General features: G+C 43.3%; 1 protein-coding gene across 3 annotated transcripts in view; it reads left to right on the plus strand.

The window, feature by feature from the left end:
• The window catches only part of LOC117359264 (roundabout homolog 1), a 613,895-nt gene that overhangs the window by 540,308 nt on the left and 55,261 nt on the right, over positions 1 to 18,326 (plus strand). For all 3 annotated transcript variants that reach the window (XM_033941733.1, XM_033941732.1, XM_033941734.1), the window contains 2 exons: positions 3,745 to 3,899; positions 6,283 to 6,618. In XM_033941733.1, the coding sequence (XP_033797624.1) occupies positions 3,745 to 3,899; positions 6,283 to 6,618 (491 nt within the window). The remainder of the gene's footprint in view (positions 1 to 3,744; positions 3,900 to 6,282; positions 6,619 to 18,326) is intronic.

Genomic DNA, 18,326 nt, shown 5'->3' on the forward strand with positions numbered 1-18,326 from the left:
AGATCCTACCTCTTGCCGCTGATCTCTGCTGGGCTGGGCCTTGAGCATCTGGCTTCCCCATGTCTTTCTCAATAACAGATTATGGACTTAAATTCTAAGGGAAGGTGCGCTAGCGTTTTTAGCGCACGCACAAGATTAGCTCGCGCTATAGCACGCACTAGCCAAAAAATTACTGCCTGCTTAAAAGCCGAAAAATTACTGCCTGCTTAAAAGGAGGTGGTAGTGGCTAGCGCGCGCTAAAACCTCTAGCTCACCTTTATAAAAGGAGCTCTACGTGTTTAGTATGCAGGTGAGGGTGGCAATCATTTTGTGGGAACTTTTTTTGACAAAAAGTCAAGAGTTCACCAGGGCTTGTCAAGCATTAAGCACCCTAGAGTGTGTTGCAAGGTCACCCACAGACATCATATAAAATCATCCTCTAGTTTAAAAGACTTTTTTTTTGTGTATATAGGTGAAATTGATTTGAAAATATCTAATAAATATTAATTCAGAAGTGCAAAGGTTAAAGATAATAAAGTGCCCTAAGAATCAAGTGCAAAATTGCATCGTTTCAGAATTCAAAAAGCGCACTAAAGTGCAAAAATCACTGATTTATGAGCCTCGTGAAAGCAGAAAATCACATTCGTCCAATTAACTTTAACTGCCATCTACAAGGACTTACCTCTGAGACCGCCAACATCCATCTGATAAGAAGGTCTGTTATCAGGGAACATAAGAACTGCCATCTCCGGATCAGACCTTCAGTCCATCAAGTCCGGTGATTCGCACATGCGGAGGCCCAGTCAGGTGTACACCTGGTGTAATTTTAGTCACCCATATCCCTCTATGCCTCTCGTAAGGAGATGTGCATCTAGTTTGCTTTTAAATCCTAGAACGGTGGATTCCGCAATAACCTCCTCTGGGAGAGCATTCCAGGTGTCCACCACTCGTTACGTGAAGCAGAACTTCCTGATATTTGTCCTGACTTGTCCCCCATTAGCTTCAGTCCATGTCCTCTTGTCCTTGTCACATTGAACATTGTAAATCATTTTTTTTCCTGCTCTATTTTGTCGATTCTTTTCAGTATTTTGAAAGTCTCGATCATATCCCCTTGCAGTCTCCTTTTCTCAAGGGAGAACAATCCCAGTCTCTTAAGTCGTTCCTCGTATTCCAAGTTCTCCATACCTTTTATTAGCTTCGTTGCTCGTCTCTGTACCCTCTCCAGCAGTTTTATATCCTTCTTTAGGTTAGAAGACCAATGTTGGACAAGTATTCCAAGTGTGGTCTGACCATTGCCCTACAAAGCGGCATTATAACTTTCTCCAATCCTTTCTTTATCATGCCTAACATTCTATTTGCTTTCTTTGCCGCTGTGCCATTGTGCCGACGGTTTCAGGGTCCTATCTATCAGTACACCCAGGTCCTTTTCTTGTTCGCTCTTACCCAGAGTTGCACCTGACATTCTATACTCGTGTTCCTTGTTCTTTCTGCCTAAATGCATTACTTTGCACTTTTCCACATTAAACTTCATCTGCCATTTCTCCGCCTATTTCTCTAACTGATCGTCCTACAGAGCCCCGTTTCGTGTCCTTCTTCAGCTTGTGGCCATGAAAAAGATTAGCATGAGAGCCTCTATCCTCCTATTTTGTAGGCAAGTGTTTCTCAACTCGGGCCCGGAGTACCCCCTTGCCAGTCAGGTTTTCAGGATATCCGCAATGAGTATGCATGAAATAAATTTGCATGTAATGGAGGCAGTACATGCAAATCAAGTTTATGCATATTCATTGTGGATATCCTGAAAACCTGACTGGAAAGGGGGTACTCCGGGCCCGAGTTGAGAAACGCTGTTGTAAATGGTAAGTGCCCCTGCACTAATTAAATAGCGTGCGATAATGCCCAACACACTGTCTTGTACTGTCATGCCTACTCCCTGCCCTTAGACATGCCCCCTTCCAGGAAAATACAATTTTATTTTTACGTGTTACCGAAGGATGCCAGAGCACATCCCACGGTAGTGCCTTTTTAACCTACAGTAAGCATGCGCTGCTGCTTACCACAGCTATGGAAAGGGCTCCCTAGTCCATAGCCTTGCTTAAAATTGCCTGGAATATGTGCACACTCATTCATTTCTCTGACCTGAGGGGGAAGCGTTCCTGGGGGAAATTGAGCACATGCTATTATTTGTTTATTTATTCAAATTTCTATACCATTCTCCCAGGGGAGCTCAGAACGGTTTAAATGCATTTATTCAGGTACTCAAGCATTTTCCCTGTCTGTCCTGCTGAGCTCACAATCTATCTAATGTACCTGGGGCAAGTGACTTGCCCAGGGTCACAAGGAACAGCGTGGGTTTGAACCCACAATCTCAGGGTGCTGAGGCTGTAACTTTAACCACTGTGCCACACTCTCTCTGCATACTTTATAAATATGTGCATAAAACAATCCAGAAAATTTCTGTGCACTAAGTAGAAGATGAACCTAAATGCATACAGCAGGGGTGTCCAATGTCGGTCCTCGAGGGCCGCAATCCATTCGGGTTTTCAGGATTTCCCCAATGAATATGCATGAGTTCTATTAGCATACAATGAAAGCAGTGCATGCAAATAGACCTCATGTATATTCATTGGGAAAATCCTGAAAATCCGACTGGACTGCGGCCCTCGAGGACCGACATTGGACACCCCTGGCATACAGTACATTCTTTTAATTTTTGAGGCAAAACTAGCCATACTTCCCCTTAGAAAATTGGTGCATCTTATTGAAATGCCTGCTGCACAGGATGGACAGTCTTAAAATTAGCATATAGAAAACTATTCATTGAATGTTAAATGGTAAGAAGCTGTTAATAAGTCACTAATATTTAAATAACAAAATACAGTACTTGCAGTTGCTAATCAAATACCCACAGTGAATCTTAAGTTGGCATTTTAGAGATTACTTATTGCAAGTTAATTAAATAGCGTGGGTCATTTCATAGTATGCTAAATAATAAGGTAATGAATTTGTAATAAATTTGTTTTGCAATTATTTGACTTGCAATTTATACCACATTTTATGTGGCAATCTAATATACAGTACAGAAACCTCTGTCCTCCTGGCTGCAGCAGATACAATATAGTACAATGCAATACAGTGCCTTATGTACCGCAATTTTCTGCAAGGAATCTATGCAGTTTACAATAAGATTTAGATCAAGGCTCTTGAAGTTATTGTTAGAAGGAAAAGGTGGTTTGTTAGAAGGGAGAGGTGAAAACTAAGAGTGGTTATAGAGAGAAGAGATGCATCAATCAGGTGATTTCATAGAACCATTTTAGGATTATTATTATTTTTTTCTTAGTGGTTTCATTTTTTGACTTCACAGATACATTTAAAGTTTGAACTTTAGTTTTAATTCATCGACTTTCCTTTTAGACTGAAGACAAGAAGTAGGTACGCAATGAGTCAAAACTGAGGGCTTTTCACGTATGCAGCAAGCGGAACTGAAGTCACAGCTCTCAGGAACATGTGAAACAATAGTGATAGTTTTGACAGTGTAATAATAAAAAGTGTAATAATAAAAAAAAAAAAGTCAAGCTAGTTTCTCAAAATTATTCTTCAGCTCCTAAATTTTTCAAAACAGCCTCTTTAAAAATGTTTTATTAGATCTCAACATTAGTGTCACGGTATGATTATCTGAATGGATAGTAGTAGTAGCAGTATTATGATTAGGCCCATAAGTGTAACCAGTGCTAAATTGTACCAGTGTATGTGTTTTTGTTTTTATAGGCCTGGACTTTTGAATATCACTGACCCAGCGACTCAGCCATGGCTTGCAGATACCTGGCCTAACACAGGGAACAATCACAATGATTGTTCAATCAATTGCTGCACATCGGGCAGTGGAAACAGTGATAGCAACCTTGCAACCTACAGTCGACCTGGTGAGGCACCATCCCTCTGCGGGAGCACAAGTCTGGCATGGTGACCGTTCGCACCCATTACATTAATCAATTTGCAAAGCCCTCTTGCCCCAACATAATCAATCAATTCTCAGTTAAAATGTCTAAATGAAAGGTGCTCACATGCCCTAATATTGTTAAAACTGTGTCTAGGGAGATCAAATTCTTTTAGGGGCGGATTTCTTGCTACAGAATGTCTTTTCTCTTGGGCATCTGACATTTGAGAGTGAACGGAGAGCTTTTTGTTTATATATGGACATTCAGTTGAGGACGGGCTGGGATGCTTAAGATGGGCTGGAGTGAGCTTTGATGGACACTCCAATAGATGGAACCTAAGCACACTACCGGGCAGGGCTCTGGGTTTCTGGCCCAGAAATATCTAAAAAAAAAGGGCCATTTAAACTAAATAATTAATTTATGGAGCATTTGCAGTTAGGCAGACTGGATAGACCATTCGGGTCTTTATCTGCTTTACTATGTTACTATGTAATTTTAAATAGAGCATAATGGGCCCGATATTGAACCGCGGGAGGCAGCCTGATGTTCAATATCCAGGGCAAAGGTTGGTGGCTTTCATTAAGCTGGCCAGGCCTAAAGGCCAAAGATAGACCCACCAGTCATGGGGCTGGCCAGTGAGCCTGATATTCAGCCAACTACCGTATTTGCACGCATATAACGCGCGCGTTATACGCGTTTTTACCTACTGCGCATACCCCTCGCGCGTTATACGCGTGAGCGCGGTATACAAAATTTTTTTTACATAGTTCCCACCCTGCCCGACGCCCGATTCACCCCCCCCCAGCAGGACCGCTTGCACCCCCACCCCGAACGACCGCTCGCACGCGCTCCCACCCGCACCCGCATCCACGATCGGAGCAAGAGGGAGCCCAAGCCCTCTTGCCCGGCCGACTCCCCAACTCCCCGACAATATCGGGCCAGGAGGGAGCCCAAACCCTCCTGGCCACGGCGACCCCCTACCCCCACCCCGCACTACATTACGGGCAGGAGGGATCCCAGGCCCTCCTGCCCTCGACGCAAACCCCCCTCCCTCCAACGACTGCCCCCCCCAAGACCCTCCGACCGCCCCCCCCAGCTGACCCGCGACCCCCTGGCCGACCCCCACGACACCCCCACCCCCCTTCCCCATACCTTTGGTAGTTGGCCGGACAGACGGGAGCCAAACCCGCCTGTCCGGCAGGCAGCCAACGACGGAATGAGGCCGGATTGGCCCATCCGTCCCAAAGCTCCGCCTACTGGTGGGGCCTAAGGCGCGTGGGCCAATCAGAATAGGCCCTGGAGCCTTAGGTCCCACCTGGGGGCGCGGCCTGAGGCAGTCAGGCAGCATGCGCGGTATACCCGTGAGCGCGGTATACAAAAGTTTTTGTACATAAAATCGTGGTTTCTGCGCGCTATACCCGTGTGCGCGTTTTACACGGGTGCGCGTTATCTGCGTGAAAATACGGTATTTCCTTCTGAATATTGACGGATAGCCGGCTGAACGGGACTTACTGACCCTTCTCAAATTTAGCAAACTGTTAAATGAAATGGGCTGGAGTGGGCTTTGACAGTAAATCTAGTAGTTGGAAAGAAAGGCACTAGGAAGACTTCTGTTGTCCGTGTCACAAAAATGGCAAAGACAGATCAGGATGAAATATTTGTATTCTATATCACATTCATCTGCTGCATCTCAGTGTGGGAGGGCGAAGACACCTTAAAGCTGAACTTAGCAAGTAAAATGTTGTTGGCATGTTGGTTAATCACAAATTGATAAGGAATGTGATTTTGGGGCAAACTTGGATGGACTGTGCAGTAGAGAATGACGCGGGGACAAATTTGTCCCCGACCCCGCAGGAACTCGAATTTCCCCGTCCCTGCGCGTTCTGCCTCTGCCCCCATTCCTGTAAGCTCTGCCTTAACTCAAACACTTATGATTTTAAAGCGTTTGAGGTTTGTGCAGAGGAAGACGGAGCTTGCAGGAAATGGGGCAGGGACAGGAAAAGAACTCACAGGGACGGGACAGGAAAATGAGTTCCCGCGGGGATGGGGAAAAATTTATCTCCGTGTCATTCTCTACTGCGCAGGTCTTTATCTGCTGTCATCTACTATATCACTGTGTTAATTGAAAAAGGTTAGAAAATATAGAAAGGAATTCTCAGTGTTATTACATTAACATAATATAAGATATGGCATGCTGAACCTGAAAGTAGCCATTCTGGGTATTTACAAGTTCTAACAAACCCCAATAGGAGAATTGTTGTCTAGTATTGCAAAGTAAATCATCATCTTACAAGAGAATTTTACAAGGATGCACAGAAAGATCTAAATGTATTCAATAACCGGTCGCTTTTTTCTCCTTTCTGGCTAGCCGACTGCATAGCAAATTACAACAACCAGCTGGACAGTAAGCAGACCAATCTGATGCTACCTGACTCAGCGGTGTATGGAGACATGGACCTGAGTAATAAAATCAATGAGATGAAAACCTTTAACAGCCCCAACCTGAAAGACGGTCGCTTTGTCAACGCACCAGGGCAGCCCACGCCTTATGCTACCACTCAGCTCATCCAGTCCAACATCAGTAATAATATAAACAGCGGCAGTGCAGACGTGAATGAGAAGCAGTGGAAACCGTCCGTTCAGCAAAAGCAGGACGCTGCACCTATGCAGTATAACATCATGGAACAAAACAAAATAAACAAAGGTATAGGACATAGTGTTTTTGTCACGCAACAGTTTCCTCTTGCTCTTTTGGAGTTCTTCATTGTAACTAGGGTTGCAAAGCTCTGGGCCTTAATTCACAAGTATCTAGGGCTGTTTCTTCTCCTGGATTGTTTGCTTGTGTTTTTTTTTTTATTCCCCCTCTAAATTTATATTAATGCAGTCATTCGGGTAAAAGTCTTCAGCCAGGAAGTCATCCATTAGGGCACCTTCCAGATTCCTGTAATCATGGGTCTTAAATATGGCAGCTGGATGGGGCCACTGCATGATGACTGACGCCGTTCTCTGCAAAGGACTATCTGCCATCCCAGATAGCTCAGGGAATGGAAGATTTGAGGTGGGAATAAACCCAAATCCATATGTGTGACAGTGCACAGTAATGCTGCTCATGTATTAGGCGAGTTTACAAGTCTGATTTTATTGTTGCTTTAGCAATCCGTGAGTTAGGTCTGTCGATCCCAGAATCACCGGTGCAACATCAGATGGACATGATGCTTAGACCTGTGCAGTTCAGGTCTAGCAAAAGGCACATGGTGCCACTCAATTAGTCTATGAAATGTGACCAATTTTGCAAGTGCCCCATCCATATGCTTAAGGTACAACCTGCTGTGTTCCCCATAGTAAACCGAAGTGGGAATAGAGTGCTGTTAAATCTCTTTCTAGTCTTTTCTATGAGGTGTCTTGTTTCTTTAGCCTACTCTTAAATGTGAGATGTTCTAATGCAGTGCTATTTCAAACCATATTAAATGTTTACTTCAGTTGAAACTGTAGTGCACAGCATTAACTGAGCATATTCGGTGTGGTGCGTCATTTACCCTTTTTTTAAAATGCCATCATGCTCTAAGGGCCTTTTTTATCATGATAAATAGCGCGGGCCGGTGCAGTAAATGCACCAAAGCCCATAAGGATTTAATGGATTTCAGTGCATTTGCCAAGCAGCACTTGGTACCACAGCTTGACAAGAGGGTCTAAGTGAGTTGCATTATGGAGGCAAGTCTATAAATTGGCACGACATACAGTAGGTGCTATAATGGTATGCACTTAGCACCAGTTCTATAGTGGCACTTAGGATCCAGTGTGAAGCTGTGTATGTGTGCCAAAATTTAGGCTTGCCAACTTACAACAGGTCAATGGCTGGTTGGGCCTAAGTTCATCATACAGTATTGTGCAACTGGTAGTATTCTATAAGTTGCGACATGCCCATGGCTTGCTAATGCTCCACCCATGTGTATGCCTCCCTTGCAGTTACATGCCAAGGGGTTAATTTTTCTACAGGTCAGCATAAAAACTGAGCACTCAGCTAGTATTCTATAATGACAAGAGTTGTTATTAGAATACTTGTATAAGTCTGTAGTTATGCACCAAAATTAAGATGCGAATGCTTATGCTATGTCTATGAGTGGAGTAAATAATGGCACCTAAACATGGTGGCTGGGTGTAGAAATGTAGCCGTTCTATAAATGCATGGAAGAATAGTTGCAACATTCCGGACACGCCCATACTTTATCCACATTAACACCTTGCATGCGAGTGAAGTTAGGCGAGCTTTTTGTGGAATAGCGAACTAAGGGCTGAATTCTCAAAACTTACCATACCTTTAACGAAGGTTCTAGCCGGTTTAGCATGCCAGTGTTTTACCTCCCGATTCATGGTCTTTTCCATGCTTCCTAGCAGCCTCCGTCTCTGCCATTCAAATGTAGAACAATGAGGTCATTGCTATTAAAATGGTATACAATGAGGTCATTAATATTAAGCACTCCGAGCGATTCTCTATCATCGCCGGGTAATTCTTCAAATGAAGCGCTGGTTTTTTAACGATTCAAAATTACTGACTGGTCCAGGGGTGCTAGTACTGTGAAAAAGCATGTCTCTGGCACATGTATCTGACTGTAGCTCATGAAAAAAATTAAAATAAAACACACTATTAACATAAATTATAGGAATGGGCAATTTCAAAAGCACGCATCTAGCGCATGCAAGGTTCTTTGAGAATCACTCGTCTTTTCTGAATCGTTATTTATTTATTTTTATTTTTTGGAAATAATTTTTATTGAGAAAGCAGTCAATACAGGCAATAAACACTAGTCAGGAAACAACATATTTAAGACCACAACAGTGACCCATTGGAGTTTATCGGTGAGTTTTGAGAATCCAGCCCTAAGGGCTCCTTTTACTAAGGTGCGCTATGTTTTTTAGCATGCTAAATATTAGCGCGCACTAACCACACGCTAAACGCTAATGTGTGAGTTTTAGTTTATGGACGCATTAGCGGTTAGTGCGTGCATTGATTTAGCGTGCGCTAAAACACTTAGTAAAACAGGGGGTAAGTGTTTTATGCGTTCAACTGCAAATTAGTGCCAGTTACTACTTGTTAGCCAGCGTTTGGTATTTATTACTAATTATTTGCCAACATAGAGCCAATTATGTTACACAGGTAACTGGTCCTTTTCTATAATTATACACCCAAATCTACGCCTAACCAGTGTCGCCACCTATAGCATTTGGGAGTAAGTGGCTGTATTACTTATGTTACCGCCTAGAACTGAAAGGTATCGGCGGGATAGAAGACATCAATGTAATGTAATAGAATAGAATAGTACCTAGCACTTGTGTATGTAAATGCCAATTACTGGTGCATCAGATGTGCGGAAGTGCTAGCATGCTGTAATCTACATGCATACTTGGGGTCTGGTTCTATATATGGTGCCTAAAAATTGGGCATTGATTAGTGTAGTGCTAGGTGTGATTCTATAAAAGATTGCCCACTTTGTGATAGGCAGAGAGAATGACACGGGGACAGAATTTGTCCCTGTCCCCCACGGTTAACCATGGAAAACAATCCCCATGTTATTCTTTAAGGAAAGAAGGAAGAATCAGAGTATGAATGGGCACAACCACTGACCTGTAGGGCTATTCCTGCTGTCACTTTAGGCTTGTGGCCTAACTTAGTCCAAGTACCATTTTCTTCCCATCTACAGCATTGTGGTATTTTACAAGCTGTGTGTGCGCTCTTACAAGATCATCTTTACCAGAACTGGGCCCCTTGCTTCCCCGGTATAACGTATGGAGGACAGAAATTACTTCTGCAGAACTTGAACAATTTGTACCCTGTACCTTATCTTTATGGCATGATTTGTGGGTTTGTCTGACACTGGCCTGCAGGCTTCGTGATTCTGCTATGTGACCGAAGAATGCCCCTTCAGGTCGGACACCAATTGGTCCGTGGGGAGGACCCTCAGCGGAGAACGAAGGAGAAAGGAGCACATTTTAATTAGACAAAGAAAGGTGCTGGGGAAGTTTGGGACTTGGATTGTATGCTAGCTAACCCAGAAAGAAACAAGATTACTGAGAAAGTCTTCTCGTGCAGTTGTGCTCTGGGAAAAAAAGAGAGAGAGAGTGAGAGAGAGCGAAACTTTCTAAATTCAGAGTCTGAACTTTTCCTCTAAAAGACAAAGAAAGACTGACAGCTAATGTGCTGACATTTATCGACCTACAAGACCTGGTACATCTGCAGTGCTGTGATCTGTCTAAGACTAGCAGAACGTGGGCAAGCATCTGGCTAACTGCCTGGGAAGAGAATTCCTTCACACCCCATGGAGATGCCCTCTACACCTAATGGTGAAAGCAGGAATTCACTATTGTTCAGCTGGTTAGACAGGGACATACGGCAGTTGTCTTGATGAAAGGTTTATGGGACGTGGTAATTAGTTCTAGGAGATAATTAATAATAATAAACTTTATTTTTATATACCGCCCTACCATAAGTTCTGAGTGGTTAACATAAAGGAACACTGGACATTCAGTGATACATTTCTATGCATTTTCTATATCTTATCCAGATTTGCTAAGTTTTTGGTGTATGTTGACTAGCAGTGCTATATGTATACCTATATATTTATACGTGTATTTAATCCTTAGCATTGTTGTATGCCCAAATTTTATTTTTCTATGAAATGTTAAAAATCTGAATAAAAGCATTATTTGCATCACTTGGTCTGGCTTATCTAAGCGGATAAGCAAGCAGAAAGTTTGGGCTAGATTCACGAACCTGCCCGATCGGGACCGATCTGTGCCCAATTCGGGCAGGTCCAATGGATTATCCAAACTACAATATGCAGATGGGGGCGATTGGAGAAACGAACCCATCTGCCTGCCTGGATTGCTCTATAGCGATCCCAGCGCATTCACAGACCATCTGTAGATGGTCTGCGCATGCCCTGGACCTCCAGGCCTGGCAGAGATTTTTTTTCTTTTTTATAACTTTTTTGGAGCCCATGGTTTTAACCCGCTTAAGCCCGGGGGTTAAAACCATGGACTTGCACTGCGGGGAAGGGAGGGAGAGTCGGGGCAGGCAGGTGATCCAGGACAGCGGGAGAGTAGGGGCTGCGGGAGGCGCTCGGGGCAGCAGGAGATTGGAGCTGACAGGGCAGAGAGCAGGGCAAAAGAAGGCAGGGCAGTCAGAAAGGGGGGGTAAGTTAGGTGCCTAACTTTAGGCAGACTATATAGCAGGGGTGTACAAGCTGCGGCCCAAGGGCTGCATGCAGCCCCATGAAGTATTTGTGCGGCCCCAGTCGAGGGCGAGGCATGTTTTCCTCTGCTGCCCCCGGGTGTTTACCGTTTGCCGGCTCCCTCTAATGTCTTGCTGCAGCGTTTGTTCGGCCCCAGAAACATTTTTTCCGGCCAATGTGGCCCAGGGAAGCCAAAAGGTTGGACACCCCTGCTATATAGAATTTGCCCGTTGGTGCCTAGTGGTAGGTATTTAGTTATAGAATGAGAGTGCCCTTCTAGTGGAAAATACTAACTTACATAGCAAACTAAATATTGCCTTTTTGTATTTTCCGATGAAAACAAAAACTGTGGATACAGATGTTCTGGAGCTATTTTATTAAACACTGACATATAAAACCATGAAAATTCAATTTAAAAAGTACAATGATAAAAAACACTGTGATAAAAAAATCCAATCGGACCCTACACGCCTTCCTCAGGGGTCCTAAAAGGAAGAGGTAATGATGAATAATGATAAAGAGAAAGATAAAAAAATGAAAAGATAAGAAGTGACTGTGATGCCAATCTGGAGCATGCATATTGGTGGATTGTTTTCACTGTGGATCATTGGGTCTCCCCCTTTTTCTTTATTTTCCTTTTTGTATTTTCAACATAACATTTCTGAAATCCTTTCAAACAAGAGTTGCCTGTTTAAGGTGCGATTAAGTTCTCCTTTCTCTGTGTTGAACAGTTTCTCCATTCCAATTTGATGAGTGAGTTCTGATGGTTCATAGACAACGGCGCGAAAGACAAAGTTTACTTAATAGACATTGCGCCGGTGTTATGGGGGAGTTTGGGGGGTTGTAACCTTCCACATTTTACTGTAAACTGAACTTTTTCCCTAAAACAGGGAAAAAGTTAAGTTTTCAGTAAAATGTGGGGGGTTACAACCCCCCACACCCACCACAATGCGGTGCAATGTCTATTAAGTAAAGTGGGGGGGTTCCCCCCCACGCCCCCCCATCTGAGCCCTAAAAACAGTAATTTAGAGCGGTGCGCGCCTCCACACTGCGCTCAATTGGGCGCGCCTTTGTCCTGGCGCGCTTTTGACCTGACACCGTTCTGATTAGTAATTTTATCTTGAGAATCATATTAGTCTTGGATTCTCAGTGTCAGTCAAATTACAGTAGCCCTTCTTTATTACACGTGGAATTAGATTAGGGTTACCAGATTTTACTTACGTAAAATCCAGACCCATAGACCCGCCCCCAAGCTCACCAAGTTCCACCCATCCCAGCCCCGTTAATGCCCACATCATGCCCTAGCCCCACCCCCCTCAACCTGTTTTCGTCGGTCGGGAGGGCATGCGTGGATGCCCCCTCCCAACACAATCTGGTTTTCAAAACCCAGACAAAGTGCCGGGTGTTGAAAAAGCCATCTGGACGCCCAGACATGCCATCTAAAAAGAAGACATGCCCGGGTAAATCCAGACGTCTGATAACCCTAATTTAGAATATACTAGAATTAAACAGGCTGTAAACAAAATGGACCAAAATTCCTCTGTGCGTGGTGACAAGACATCTGTTTGTTGTATTGAAATTGTGATACTAAAAGGGATGGCATTAGTGGCACCTGCTCTTGGTTTCCTTAATTTGTTTCATAACTCTGGTGAGCAACAATGGGATTCTTCCCCCTTCCCCTTGTGAAACCTTTATAAATCCAAACTAATGGAGCCAAAAAGTTAATTAGAGTGGCATTAACCTCTGAAGCTCAGGTTGAATACAACAAATAATCAGCTGTATGCCACACAAAATTAAATACAAAATATTTTGACCTGACTTGGGTACTAATTTAAATTTCCTATTAGATGAGGAACTGACTAGGAGAGAAGCTAAATAATTTATTCATAAGGTAGCTATATTCCTGTCACATGGAATCCCACTTCATATTAAACAGAGATGAATCACTGTCCTTTCTGTTGCAAAGAGGAAGCTTGAGTTAGTTTCCCTCATGTACTTGGTGTAATTGAGTTAAAAGAAACAGGTTCATCAAGCTCAGTTTAGTTATGGTCTAAACGGGCTTTCGTTTTTTGCCGTTTGAAAAATTGCTGTAATGCACAATTCTATGACTGTTTGGACAGTCACTCTGAAAACAAAAATAAAATGGCCTTCACCACTGTCTTGAAATGCCAGAAGGTGCTTTGTGATTCATGGCATGCATTGCACAAATGCGCCAATCAGTGGCGTAGTGAAGGAGGTTGGTGCCCGGGGCAGTGGCGCCTGGCATCGCTGCGCCATGCACCCTCCTTCGCTCTTCCCTGCCGCTTGAGCGCCGGCCACCCCTGCATACCTCTTGAAATGTTCACCAGTGCAAGCAGCACCTTCCACCCGCTGCTCGCGCCCACCTTGGCTCCCTTCTGGTGTCATGCCCCGGCCCCACGACCAGGGAGTGATGACAGAAGGGAGCCGATATCACCGCGAGCAGCAAGTGGAAGATGCTGCTTATGCCGGTGAACACTTAAAGAGGTATGCAGGAAGGAGGAGAGGCGCTGGTGCCCCCCCCCATGTAGATTGCACCCGGGGCAGTCCCCCCATCACCCCTCTTACTAAGCCACTGATACCAAAGAGAGTATACAATGCAGTATGCTTTTTGTAGCTTGAATTTACAAAATGATATATCCTAGGAACTGAACTTGGATCAGTTTAAAACTGCTGAACTATCCTTGGTGACACCCTGTATTTTTGGGGGGAGAGGAGGGGACTGTGAAGCTGAACAGGAGGTATGGCATGGGCAGACCATCTTATACACTTCCCCCTCCCCATTCGCGGTTTCGGCAATCGCAATTTCACATATTTGCTATTTTTGGGGGGGAGGGGGAAAAAAAGAAAAAAAAACATAGTTTAGCCTTCCCCCTAGCGTCCCGGCCTTACCTGGTGGTCTAGTGGGCTTTTGGGGCAGGAGTGATCTTCCTAGTTCCTCTCGAGAGATTGCGGGAACTCACGGCAGCCATTTCCTATTGGCGATCTGCACGGGGCAGAAGCTTAGGAAGATCGCTCCTGCCCCGAAAGCCTGCTAGACCACCAGGTAAGGCCGGGATGCCAGGGGGAAGGCGGGAGGGAGGCGGGGGTGGGTCAGAGACGGACCAGAAGATATTCGCAGTATTTCACCATTCGCGGTCCGGCTCTGCCCCTATCCCCCCGCGAATCCGGAGCGAGAAGTGTCGTCTCTGCCTGCTGTCATGTTCTCTGTGTTATAATATAAACCCAGATATATCCCAATGAAAGGGTAACTTCCCCTGCAGAGACTCAGGAGGCCTTTTAGCCATGCCTGATTGTTCAGGTTGTGGAGAAGGGGGGAGGGGGAGGCGCTGTTCAAAGCCATTTCAAAGCAAGACTTTTGAAAAGGGAAATAGGATTTCTGAAGCTACTCATGGTTGATTAGCGTTGTGCTATTTATTTCTATCTGTGCAGTTCTTTTTCAGAAATGTAATTTCAGTCTCTGAACTCACACTTAATTTAAAGCAGTGTTTTTATATTGCAGACAAAAAAAATGTTTGTTCAGCTGTTGGTGCATGGTGCAGTTATTTCACCTGGCGAAGGCCAATGTTGCTTTAAAATCAAATTGGAGTGCTTGTGCTGGCCCCATTACATGAGGACAGCCTTTGATGCATATATGTTCAATGTTGTTTCATGTTTGGATATTTGAGTTATGTGGAATGAATTGGGTCCCTGTATTTCTCTGCTCCTCAGCAGTTAGCCTGGTTTAGCTTCTGTGCTGCTTTTTATCCTTTGAATCTTTTGCTGCCTGCCTCTGGGCATGCTAGAAGGAGCAGATTCCCCCCTCCCTCCAGAAGGACATGGCTGTTGACCATTAGAACTGACCCATAGTTTATTCCAGTGTGTCGGAGCGCAAAGAACTCTCCATATCGAGGCAGCCCCCGGTTGCTTACTTCCCTGTTAGACATCTGGGACGGTGTCTCTACTGCTGTTATTGCTGTGATTGGAGCTGGTGTGCGTGTACATCTTTTATTATAAAATAATCACAATGATACAATCATAAGTGTTCGAGACTTGTGCGGTTAGGGCAGAGCTTGCAGGAATGGGACAGGGAAATATTTCTCCCCATGTCATTCTCTCCAGGGTGGTGTAGAACCGATCCAAATGTATTGATTTTTTATTTCGACAATAATTGTAAAGACTAGGGGGACACTCGATGATGTTACAGGGAAATACTTTTAAAACCAATAGGAGGAAATATTTTTTCACTTAGAGAATAGTTAAGCTCTGGAATGTGTTGCCAGAGGTTGTGGTAAGAGCAGTTAATGTAGCTGGTTTTAAAAAAGGTTTGGACAAGTTCCTGGAGGAAAAGTCCATAGTCTGCTTGCTCTGGATGGTTAGCCTGGAATGTTGTTACTCTTTGGGTTTTTGCCAGGTACTAGTGACCTAGATTGGCCACCATGAGAATGGGCTACTGGGCAAGATGGACCATTGGTCTGACCCAGTATGGCTATTCTATCTACGTAGCAGGTATTTTATATCTGTGGTAATCGCCTTCTATTATTCTATTTTACATCCCTGATCTAATACTATTTAGGGGGGAAAAGCCTCAGAGTTTTGAGCCATTAACCCATGCAGGTCACAAGAGGTGATAAATTCACCCAATTCACTTTTCAGTCATAGGCATAAAAAACCCTTAACTACTTGTTTTCTTTATTTTATTCCTTCTATTACTTTACAAAAACAGCTAAAGGAGATTATAGAACTGTGAATAATACCTACAAGTATCTACTTGTTCACCTTTCCATCCCTAAAGGGCTGCACCTACAAGAGATACCTAGACAGAACATTATCATTCCAAGCAGGCAAATGGAACAAATGTTTAACCAACTTCATCTCAAACGCACTTTCGTACCAAACGTTTAGGAAGTCAATAAAAACGTATCTCTTTGACAAATTTCTCTAACCCCACTTCAACCTGATGTACTTCCAAAACACTTCCAGATAAACCTGACTAAACTTAACATGCCAACGTAATTTCGAAATTTCTCTGTAATGTCGCTGTCTGTATACAGTCTCTTCCCTTGTAAACCGCTTAGAACTGCTTTTGGTATGGCGGTATATAAAAATAAAGTTGTTATTATTATGATTAATAATAGTGAGTGAACTACTGATCCTGATTTATTTTTCTTCTATTTCTTAGCAGGGAAGTGAAATTATTGATGATATTTATTGACTAAATAGAACCACGGGTACGAGACTAATATGTTTTTTTTTAATAAAAAATGGAAAAAAATAAAAGATAAAAAGTAAAAAGATAAATAGTGTAAGTAATAGAAGGAATAACAGATTTTCAAGACAGGTTAGTTGGTTGGTTGGTTGGTTTATTTATTAGGGGGGGATGGGATCCATGCATACCTGTGGGGTATGCATATCTTTGTCTTCTCGCTCCACTTTTTTGTTGATTTGATCATGATCTTTGGGAGCCGAGAGGATTTTAAATGTTAAGTTTTAAAGCTGTTTTCTGTAACAGCTGTTGGTATAGTTATCATTTGCCGGCACACAGCTTTGCTTTGTACCTTGGAACGAGCCCTTTTAAGAACTGAGCCTTTTGCAGTCCCATATATACATATTTCAGAGCTATGATTTATTGTTTAGCTTCCGTGTAAACACAAATGGTATGCAAGACTACAACATAGTCTCGTAACATTCCACAGTCTGTCTATTACCATATACATTTCAATGTGGGATTAATCAGTTGAGCCTTTAAAAAAATATTTGCTTATATTAACCCAGGCCCCTCTCTCCATTGCAGATGGGGACAGGATGGTTTGGCACTTTGTTCACTTTTGTGAGTTGGTCACTGCTTACTGATCCAGTATCTTTTGTTTTCTGACTCAGAAACTCCCCATGGTTTGCCATTTCATCTTTGGTTTTATGTTTGGAAATAGCAAATTTGATGGCTATCGTGCGATGCTTCATTTTCAGACTTGTGAACACAATGACCATTTCGCCGGGAGGGGATTTGTTGTGTTTGTTGTGTAACAGAAACACCAGTTTTTGTTGGCCAGGCGCATGCTATGCCTAGGTTGTGAGCAAACACAAAATCAAGAAAGACAAAAAAAAACCCACTGAAAAATCAAAAATGTTAAACAACAAAAATGTGGGGTGAAATAAAAAAGGCCACACAGTTAATCTGAGTGGCCAGTAACATTGGGCGACATCAAGGCCGGAGGATAAGTTAAAGGGTTAAAATAGGGAGTGGGGGATGAAGAGTGAAGGAGTAGCAACAGGAGGATAAATTCGATTGGAGGATATTGGGATTAGTTGATTGGAGGAATGGGAAAAAAGGGGCTGGGCATAGGATGAGGTGAGAAGGTGAGAAATTGGCGGGCTAGAAGAAGAGAGTAAGGGTAAAAGAAAGGGAGGATAGTAAAATTTGAGTTTCCCTCCCTCCCACCGCTATTTGGGATTGGGGTTGGGACGGAGTAGGAGGGAGGAGGTGGGAATTTGGGTGGAGGGGGGAGGGGTCGGTCGCAGCTGGTTGTTTGGTGCCTAAGGGCAGCCATTATTAGAGGCAGATGAATTTGAAGTTCTATCAATTTGGAATAGTAATATGTCCTCGTGTGCGACACCGCCACGAGGTGAGGTGGCTTTACGACACCGTAAGTCACTGGGAGTTAAAGGAAAGTTGGGGGATAAGTGAGCTACTGTCGATACCGATTAGCTCTCGGAAGAAATCATAAATGGTTAAGTGTAAAGTTTGCTGATGTTTACAAATTTGTTAAATTAATGTTTGATATAATATGAAATAAAGCTGTGGCCAATTATTTGCCCAATAATTATGATTGTCCTGGATTATTATTATAAATATGTGTGGTTTTCGGAAAGGCTGATGTATGAGTCCCAATGTTACTATTACCAAAGATCATAAATAATTCATTAATCAGTACTGAAAAGAGTGGTAAGGCTGAGCTTTCATTGAAAATAGAAAACTCATTTGTGGAGAGACCTCAGAAATTCATTCCCCAACTGCAGCCTAAGCTGATCCATTCGGGAGATTAATTTATCAATCACCGGTCAATCACCACCTCCAACCTTAATGCAAAATCTTATCATGTTAAACAATAAATATTATAAATATTCTGTAAACATTATAAGTGTAGAACTTAGCTTCAAATAGCAATGAAACTTCACAATCGTGATC

The sequence above is a fragment of the Geotrypetes seraphini genome, chromosome 4 (assembly GCF_902459505.1).
Source record: "Geotrypetes seraphini chromosome 4, aGeoSer1.1, whole genome shotgun sequence".
Lineage (NCBI taxonomy): Eukaryota > Metazoa > Chordata > Amphibia > Gymnophiona > Dermophiidae > Geotrypetes > Geotrypetes seraphini.